Raw genomic sequence first — 9,675 nt, forward strand, 5'->3', positions numbered from 1 at the left:
CTTCAAAGGGGGTGACACTCTAGATCCAAACTGTTACAGACCCATATCCATCCTGCCCTGCCTTTCAAAAGTTTTTGAAAGCCAAGTCAACAAACAGATCACCAACCATTTCGAATCCCACCGTACCTTCTCCGCTATGCAATCCGGTTTCCGAGCTGGTAATGGGTGCACTTCAGCCACGCTCAAGGTCCTAAACGATATTATAACCGCGATCGATAATAGACAGTACTGTGCAGCCGTTTTCATTGACCTGGCCAAGGCTTTCGACTCTGTCAACCACCGCATTCTTATTGGCAGACTAAATAGCCTTGGTTTCTCAAATGACTGCCTCGCCTGGTTCACCAACTACTTCTCAGATAGAGTTCAATGTGTCAAATCGGAGGGCCTGTTGTCTGGACCTATGGCAGTCTCTATGGGGGTGCCACAGGGTTCAATTCTTGGGCCGACTCTTTTCTCTGTGTATATCAATGACGTCGCTCTTGCTGCTGGTGACTCTCAGATCCACCTCTACGAGACGACACCATTTTGTATACATCTGGCCCTTCATTGGACACTGTGTTAACAAACCTCCAAACGAGCTTCAATTCCATACAACACTCCTTCAGTAGCCTCCAACTGCTCTTGAACACTAGTAAAACTAAATGCATGCTCTTCAACCGAACGCTGCTTGCACCCGCCCACCCGACTAGAATCACTACTCTCGACGGGTCTGACCTAGAGTATGTGGACAACTACAAATATCTAGGTGTCTGGTTAGACTGTAAACTCTCCTTCCAGACTCACATTAAGAATCTCCAATCCAAAGTTAAATCTAGAATCGGTTTCCTATTTCGCAACAAAGCCTCCTTCACTCATGCTGCCAAACATGCCCTCGTAAAACTGACTATCCTACCGATCCTTGACTTCGGCGATGTCATTTACAAAATAGCCTCCAACACTCTACTCAGCAAATTGGATGTAGTCTATCACAGTGCCATCCGTTTTGTCTCCAAAGCCCCATATAATACCCACCACTGTGACCTGTACGCTCTTGTTGGCTGGTCCTCACTACATATTCGTCGCCAAACCCACTGGCTCCAGGCCATCTATAAATCACTGCTAGGCAAATCCCCGCCTTATCTTAGCTCATTGGTCACCATAGCAACACCCACCCGTAGTCTGCGCTCCAGCGGGTATATCTCACTGGTCATCCCCAAAGCCAACACCTCCTTTGGCCGCAATTCCTTCCAGTTCTCTGCTGCCAATGACTGGAACAAATTGCAAAAATCTCTGAAGCTGGAGACACTTATCTCCCTCACTAACTTTAAGCATCAGTTGTCAGAGCACCTTACCGATCACTGCACCTGTACACAGCCCATCTGAAATTAGCCCGCCCAACTACCTCATCCCTATATTGTTATTTATTTTGCTAATTTGTACCCCAGTATCTCTATTTGCACATCATCTCTTGCACATCTATCATTCCAGTGTTAATACTAATTGTAATTATTTTGCACTATAGCCTATTTTATTGCCTTGCCTCCATAACTTGCTAAATTTGCACACACTCTATATTATATGTATTTCTGTTGTATTTTTGACATTGTTTTGTTTTACCCCATATGTAACTCTGTGTTGTTGTTTTTATCGCACTGCTTTGCTTTATCTTGGCCAGGTCGCAGTTGTAAATGAGAACTTGTTCTCAACTGGTTTACCTGGTTAAATAAAGGTGAAATAAATAAAAAATAAAATAAAAAAATAAAAAACTGACCATATTATGACTGATGGATATTTTCATTTCATGACATTGCTTAACTAGCTAATGTTTTTTCTCCATCCTAGTCACTACAGAAGTTCAGGAGAACTTCAAGTTGTGATTAGTCATAAAATATAATTTTGACTACAAATCCCACATTAAACATTTTGAGATATCCCCGCCCATTTTCGTATGATAGTTCATCACTCCAATTACCGTGAAGATATCCATGATCAACATGGAGTTTTGACCAACCAACTAAGTAACTCACCGTTTCAACGCGGTTTCCAGGAAGTGAGAATAAACGAAATAACCTCCCACATGTGAGCCTCATCGCACCACGCGAAGCCTGTGGAGAGGAACCGGCAGGAAAGGCATCGTCATTTCACCGACTACCGATTCAGCTAGCGCGGCAGCCGCAGCGAAGAGACCGGAGCGGCGTTGCCCGAGGCAGGTACGGTGTCATCGGTTATGTTTGTAAATGCAAGGTGTCGGGTGGAACGGGTTGACAGTTGAAGATTTTAACGGTTTCTCGACGAAGCGAGGCGAAACTAGGTCGGGTTGCGACGTTAGATAACGAATAGGTTGGACACTAGAGCCTGGGAAGAGTGTGTAGGCCTAGTTTTTCCGCGCACTTTGCTGACACAGCAAGCGGGGGTATAGTCTTCTTCCTCCCGGTAGGTCGACCACTGCTGGTCCAGGTCCCTCTCCGACACCCGCTTGTAGCTCAGAGAGGTACACAACTGTCACCTTGGCAACCTAAAATCCGATGTAACGTTAGCCAGCTAGATGATGTTCTTCTCTTTCAGGTGCTGAAGCGATTACAGCAGGAAAGATGGCGGACGACCCTAACGCGGCAGACAGGAACGTGGAGATATGGAAAATCAAGAAACTGATTAAAAGTTTGGAAGCTGCCCGTGGGTAAGTGGTTGAATACCGGTGTATGCATAATGTGTCTGCCTGGGTGTCGATATGCCGAAGTGAATGGACCGTGTGATAATAGCTGGATTAGTGAGGCCGAATTTGGGAGTGGTAGTTTAGCTATGGTAGCCGGTTAGCTTGCTAACACAGCCAACATTGTAATTAACGTTAGGTGCCACCAGTATTCGATGTTGATCGTATAATTATTATGGTGATTGCCGTGTTATTTGTACCTAGCTCGGTTGTTTGTATGTGCTGATGTCCGGCTTAACTAGTTAGTTACATGTTGTTAGCTAACGTTACCTAGCTGAAAACGCCGGCTTCCGTGGATGGGGTCTAGATTAACAGCGTGTTGGTGCGGTTATCACATTGACTCCGGTATGTTCCCATATGCTGCGATAGACTTAGCAGTTAGTAGCGACGTTGGCTTGCTATCAACATATGGCATTGAGCATGTCTTCTATTTGGGAGTGGAAAGCTTAAATCTATACTCTGAGTAGCAAGCAACAGTCAATTGCCGCGTCCTATTCTTCCTTTGGTGACAATGTGTAACTTTAGTTAACAAGCGGTCATCCATATTCATTTAGATAAGTAGTTGACAGAGATAGCTACGTGGCTTCCTTCGGATGTGACTAGGCCAGTGGCGGCTCCTGAAAAAATTCTCAGGGGGGGCAATTTTTCTGATGATTTAGGTGACCTACACACATTTTTAAAAATATATGTCCAGCAACAACATGAAGACAGGGGCAGCATATAAGTCAATACCAGAAGCATTTATTGACTGATCTCAAAAGTGTTGGCTTACCAGGGTTGGTGGAGCCCTCAGTTTCATCTTTGCCTCGCAAAGCTAACTCAAACACTCCGCAAAACTTCACACACTGGATTAGCCGGCTGAGGATGTGGCGGTTCTTGCTAATGTCGTAGTAAATATATTTGTTATAGTGAATATGGAATATGATATGTTGAGTAAAATGTTGTGCTAAGATCTATTTAGGTCAGGAGCTGGTTATAAGTTCTGTTCCTATCCAATAACAATGGACAAAAGGGTCCTATCTTGTCAGCCTTGTCAGTTTCAGTTCTCCAGTAAACTTGTGATTATCAACACTAACCTCATCGTTGTGGCGGCGGACAGCTAGCCTGTATCCCTCATCCAGTTGAGTGGGAATGTTCACTCTCCCCAAAGCAGACAATCTCAAACAGCTATCCATGTGGGTCTTTGACAGCTCATGTTTCTTAATCTTTCCTGAAAGATGGTGCATGTCCGTTACACACCAGTCGCTGTCCAAGCGGTGCTGTCTGCCGTGCCGCCTTCAGGGTGAAAGAGTAAGCAGGGGGTAGCAGAAGACTGCATTAGCTACATCGCAGCCTGCTAGCCAGGTTTTTCGTTCGTACCAATTTTTTGGAAAATCCTCGGGTGTAGGACTTCCCCCCTTTAGTAGAAACCTGTTGAATTATTAAATTTGGTCTGGGAGGTCCTAATTGTTTCGTTGCCAATTTATCTTCATTTGTTCGCCGACAAAAAGGAACTTCTTTCAAAGACACAATCGAGTTGCACTGAAGCCTAGCCATTTTGATAGTAGTAGTGAATTGATTGACGAGGCTACCCGCTCTTTTCTTAGTTACGTTCATGGTTATGTTACGTATGACGAAAGCGCGTAAGTGCAAGCCCTCAGAAACCCATAGAGATTGTATTGAAAGCTCTGATATTTGAAAAAAATAGATTTTACATGGGAGTCTATGACAGACTTCTGGGCGATTTTCAACCTGACTGAAATCGCCCCAAAAAGGGGGGGCATTTGAAGCACGACTTTAGCCTGATTGGACATTTAGTGGCACTGTGGCAGATCAGACGTCTAGATTACAACACTGATAACTACTGTTGCCGTGATATAATTGATTAGAAAAAAAATCCCTTCCTTTTCCCGTTTGGCAGTGCGTCGCCCATATCGCCCTATTGAACACACCGCCCCTGGACTAGGCAAAGGGGACTGCTTTGCCCCCGAAGTATTCTTGTTGTCCACTGATGCAGAATCGACTGTCCTCTGCTAGCGTTACATTACATTTAAATTTTAGTCATTTAGCAGACGCTCTTATCCAGAGCGACTTACAGTTAGTGAGTGATACATTATTTTATTTTTTTTCATACTGACCCCCGGTGGGAATCGAACCCACAACCCTGGCGTTGCAAACACCGTGCTCTACCAACTGAGTTACATCCCTGCAAGGTTGACCATTTGACCTATAATCACAAGCCAGCTAGCTACCTGTGTGTATGCAGCGTCAGCGTGTATAGTGAATGCAGACAATGTGGCTCAGTGGAACTTCAGCGCAGTCTTTGGTGTCAAGGACAGAGCTTGTTGTTCGGTATGAAAACTGTGCCCCCCTCCCTCACCTTTCAGATAGTGGAAACTGGGAAGGTAATGTTTGGTGGCCAATGGTGTCAGATATTGTCAATGTTTAAGGGTGTCTGTGTCACACAAAGGTAGAAATGGGTCAGGTAATATTAGAGAATGATTGGAGGGGGCTGATGGGTGGAAGATTTGTTTTGATTGTGGAAGCGTATTCCTTTCTTTCAGAGATTGAGATATGACTAAGACAGTATTATTTACACAGACTGTGAATGTGTGTGTTTATGTTGTGTCTAACCATCTCTCCCTCTCTCCTCAGTAATGGAACTAGTATGATCTCGCTGATCATCCCCCCTAAGGACCAGATCTCCAGAGTGGCCAAGATGTTGGCTGATGAGTTTGGCACGGCCTCCAACATCAAGAGCAGAGTCAACAGGCTCTCTGTGCTCGGGGCCATCACCTCTGTACAGCAGAGACTAAAACTATACAACAAGGGTGAGTGACTGTCATTGTGTGTGCTTGGAGCCTTGACCTCCTCATAGCAGACTCCAAAGCTACAGCAAGGGTCAGTCTGTTCTTTGTTGTGTGTATTTACTATGGGTCACTGGGTCTTGCCTGTGTTGACTGAAAAGCCCTGTGTCTCTCCTGCAGTGCCCCCTAATGGCCTGGTGGTGTACTGTGGAACCATCGTGACAGACGAGGGCAAAGAGAAGAAAGTCAACATTGACTTTGAGCCTTTTAAACCCATCAACACCTCCCTGTACCTCTGTGACAACAAGTTCCACACTGAGGTAGGAGCTCAACTAATGTATGTCTGTCTGTCGCATGTTGTCACTAGTGTCTAATTGTCTCTACTGTAATGGAAATGCCCTCTGTCTTTCTCTCTCTCTCTCTCTCTCCAGGCGTTGACGGCCCTGCTGTCTGATGACAGTAAGTTTGGCTTCATAGTGATAGACGGTAGCGGGGCTCTCTTCGGGACGCTGCAGGGGAACACTAGAGAGGTGCTGCACAAGTTCACTGTGGACTTGCCCAAGAAACACGGTACGCTCCGCACATCTCACACAGACACACATACACGCAGACATAAGAACAAGAACATTACAGATGTTATTCCCCATCAATACCCTTTAGTCACTACAATTTCTCTCTCAGGCAGAGGAGGTCAGTCTGCTCTGCGCTTTGCCCGTCTGAGGATGGAGAAGAGACACAACTATGTGAGGAAGGTGGCTGAGACAGCTGTCCAGCTCTATGTGGCCAACGACAAGGTCAACGTGGCCGGAATGGTCCTAGCAGGGTCTGCCGACTTCAAGACTGAGCTCAGCCAGTCCGACATGTTCGACCCTGTAAGTGTGTGTGGTTGAGATAATCCATGGTTTATGCTGCATTAATCCTTACTGTGATCAGTTAATCCTTTGTCGGGCTGATGCTTTTGGTGTAATCCCTCTGTGATTTTCTGATTCTGAGTGAATCAAGCATTTCACGGCACACTAACCCCTGTTGTGTGTGTGCAGAGGTTACAGGCGAAGATTCTGAAGCTGGTGGACATCTCGTACGGAGGGGAGAATGGCTTCAACCAGGCCATCGAGCTGTCGGCAGAGGTCCTCTCTAACGTCAAGTTCATCCAGGAAAAGAAGCTCATAGGTCTGTTTGTGGCACGTTGAGGTTAGATTTTGGGTTATCCCAGCGAATGTGTGTCTGTTTGTGTTAGCTGTTTTTGTTAGGGTTAGTGCAGATTGTTTCCTTGTGAATGGTCATGATAATTAGTGTGATGATGATTGCTTCCCTTTCTCCATCCCCAATCACTAAAACAATTTCTTGGACCCTTTATTCCTCTCTTCTCCTCCATTCTTGCTCGCTCGCGCTCTGCAGGACGGTACTTTGATGAGATCAGTCAGGACACAGGGAAGTACTGTTTCGGGGTGGAGGACACACTCAAAGCCCTGGAGATGGGGGCTGTGGAGATCCTCATCGTCTATGAGAACCTAGACACCATGCGCTACATCCTTCGCCTGCACGGGGCTGAGAGCATCGGAACAGAGAACGGTACACACACGCACTCCCCATGTGCAGTATATCCTCTGGCACCATGAAGTAGAACTGAGAAGAGAACGCTACACACATGGTTTCTCATTCCCTGTCTTCATTGTGCTTTGTGTTTCAGATGAGAAGACTCTTTATTTAACACCCGAGCAGGAGAAAGACAAGTCCCACTTCACAGACAAGGAGGTAAGCCCTGTTCTCTATCCCTTGTTCTCACACGCAGGTACACACACATAGCGGTTGCCTTGACAACACTTTCTGTCCCTGAACCCATTCGGGTGGTTTAATTTTTGGTGTTGACTTGTTAACATTTCTTTGCTCTCAAACCTGTCCATTTGGTGTGTGTGTGTGTGCGCGTGCTCGCATGTTCACAGACGGGGCAGGACCACGAGCTGATTGAGAGCATGCCTCTGCTGGAGTGGTTTGCCAACAACTACAAGAAGTTTGGAGCCACGCTGGAGATCGTCACAGACAAGAGTCAGGAGGGGTCTCAGTTTGTCAAGGGCTTCGGAGGCATCGGGGGTGAGTCCACATCAACCAGTTGTTGTTATAGGATTATAACATGGGTGTCTTTGTTATGGTCATGTTGTGGTGGTAGTTCACAGCATGTTAGCATGAGATCAACTTCATAAACCTAATATTAGTAAAGACTCTTCAGTCCCGCAACAGTCTTTATCTAGATAATTGACTTTTTCTTTATTTCTCGCTTTCAGGATGCTTGCGGTACAGGGTGGATTTCCAGGCCATAGATTACCAGGCAGAGGACGACGAGTTTTTTGATTTAGATGACTACTAGGTAGTCAGGGACTGAATAGGGGAGAAAGAAGGAAAAAAAGCTGAAGAATGACGAAATAAGGATAGAAAAATGCCACCTTTTTTTCAGCAAGTGAAAGGGGGAGCCGAATTGACCATATAGACAGACATACAGTGCATTCAATTTCAAACACGCACACATGTACCCATACATACACATTTCCACTAACGCTCACACAAGCTGAAGAGGAGTGAGATTTTCTTTCAATCCAGAGAGGGACAAAACCCTTCCTGAATGAATCCCTGCCTTAGAGTGCTGGTTCCTTCCCCTGGTTGGATTGACCTTGACTCAAATCCTTTGTTTGTTTATTTTTCTCCCCTCCATTTTGAATGAACACAACAGGAAGTTCCCAGCAATCCTCGCTCACTGACCCCCCGTCCGATTAAGACTTTGGACTCAATCCTCGCATATAGAACATATATTTCTTCCCCTCATCGGGTCCTTGCCCGCCCTCCTCCTATTCCCCCCCTTAATGCTTTTTATAATTTTTTTGCATTTCATTTTTTTTACTGGTAACTGCTGCTGTAGAATTTTATTTTTTACCTGGGTTTCTGTAGAGGGGGAGGGGGGGTATTAAATTTGAACTGCTGAAAACCATTGCTACCTCCTCATCCGCTGTGGTCTCAATCATGTGGAGTATCTGTCGTTCCCAGAGGAGCTGGCTCTACCTGCTCCCCCACTTTATGAAAATGTTTATTTGACCCATAAGCAGTGGAACATGTCTGAATTGTTTATATGCCATACTGTGCATGTATTTTATACTGAACAAAAATATAAACGCAACATGCAACAATTTGAAAGATTTTTACTAAGCTACAGTTCATATAAGGAAATAAGTCAATTGAAATAAATGAGTTAAGCCCTAATCTATGGATTTCACATGACTGGGAATACAGAGATGCATCTGTAAAAAACAGCGGTGTGGATCAGAAAACCGGTCAGTATCTGGAGTGACCACTATTTGCCTCATGCAGTGTGACATCTCCTTCGCATAGAGTTTGATCAGGCTGTTGATTGTGCGCTGTGGAATGTTGTCCCACTCCGCTTCAATGGCTGTGTGAAGTTACTGGATATTGGCAGGAACTGTAACACAATGTTGTACATGTCTATCCAGAGAATCCCAAACATGCTTAATGGGTGACATGTCTGGTGAGTATGCAGGCCATGGAAGAACTGGGACATTTTCAACTTCCGGGAATTGTGTACGGATCCTTGCGTCATGCAGCTGTGCATTATCATTCTGAAACATGGGGTGATGGCGACGGATGAATGGCACGACAATGGGCCTCCGGATCTCGTCACAGTATCTCTGCATTCAAATTGCCATCGATAAAATGCAATTGTGTTCGTTGTCCGTAGCTTATGCCTGCCCATACCATAACCCCACCGCCACAATGGGGCACTCCGTTCACAACATGGACAAAAGCAAACCGCGTGCCATACACGTGGTCTGCGGGTTGTGACGGAGGCGGCTTATGGTAGAGAAATGAACATTCAATTCTCTGGCAACAGCTCTGGTGGTTATTCCTGCAGTCAGCATGCCAATTGCATGTTCCCTCAAAACTTGAGACATCTGTAGCATTGTGTTGCGTGACGAAACTGCACATTTTAGTGGCCTTTTACTTTCCTCAGCATAAGGTGCACCCGTGTAATGAGCATGCTGTTTAATCAGCTTCTTGATATGCCACACCTGTCAAGTGGATGGAATATCTTGGCAAAGGAGAAATGCTCACTGACGGATGTAAACACATTTGTGCATAAAATTGGAGAGAAATAAGCTTTAGAAAATTTTTTAGTCATTTTAGCAGACGCTCTTA

At 45.4% G+C, this 9,675-nt stretch overlaps 1 protein-coding gene across 3 annotated transcripts; it reads left to right on the top strand.

The window, feature by feature from the left end:
• Positions 1-1,959: 1,959 nt before the first annotated feature.
• Positions 1,960-8,455, top strand: LOC121532695 (eukaryotic peptide chain release factor subunit 1). 3 transcript variants are annotated; one of them, XM_041838479.2, is made up of 11 exons: positions 1,960-2,189; positions 2,545-2,656; positions 5,324-5,499; positions 5,656-5,795; positions 5,907-6,045; positions 6,157-6,347; positions 6,516-6,645; positions 6,874-7,047; positions 7,166-7,230; positions 7,419-7,566; positions 7,758-8,455. In XM_041838479.2, the coding sequence occupies exons 2-11, from the start codon at positions 2,571-2,573 to the stop codon at positions 7,838-7,840; spliced, it is 1,332 nt and encodes a 443-aa protein (XP_041694413.1). In that variant the 5' UTR covers positions 1,960-2,189; positions 2,545-2,570; the 3' UTR covers positions 7,841-8,455. The 3 variants fall into 3 exon arrangements, with proteins under 3 accessions (XP_041694413.1, XP_041694418.1, XP_041694425.1); XM_041838484.2 differs by having other exon boundaries at positions 1,960-2,185; XM_041838491.1 differs by lacking the exon at positions 1,960-2,189 and adding an exon at positions 2,208-2,470.
• The last annotated feature ends 1,220 nt before the right edge of the window (positions 8,456-9,675 follow it).

Source organism: Coregonus clupeaformis, chromosome 2, assembly GCF_020615455.1.
Source record: "Coregonus clupeaformis isolate EN_2021a chromosome 2, ASM2061545v1, whole genome shotgun sequence".
Classification (NCBI taxonomy): Eukaryota; Metazoa; Chordata; class Actinopteri; order Salmoniformes; family Salmonidae; genus Coregonus; species Coregonus clupeaformis.

Coding starts and splice junctions, on each gene's coding strand:
- LOC121532695 (XM_041838479.2), top strand. CDS start 2,571: ATGGCGGACGACCCTAACGCGGCAGACAGGAACGTGGAGATATGGAAA. Junction 5,500..5,655: donor ACTAAAACTATACAACAAGG/GTGAGTGACTGT, acceptor TCTCTCCTGCAG/TGCCCCCTAATGGCCTGGTG. Junction 5,796..5,906: donor ACAACAAGTTCCACACTGAG/GTAGGAGCTCAA, acceptor CTCTCTCTCCAG/GCGTTGACGGCCCTGCTGTC.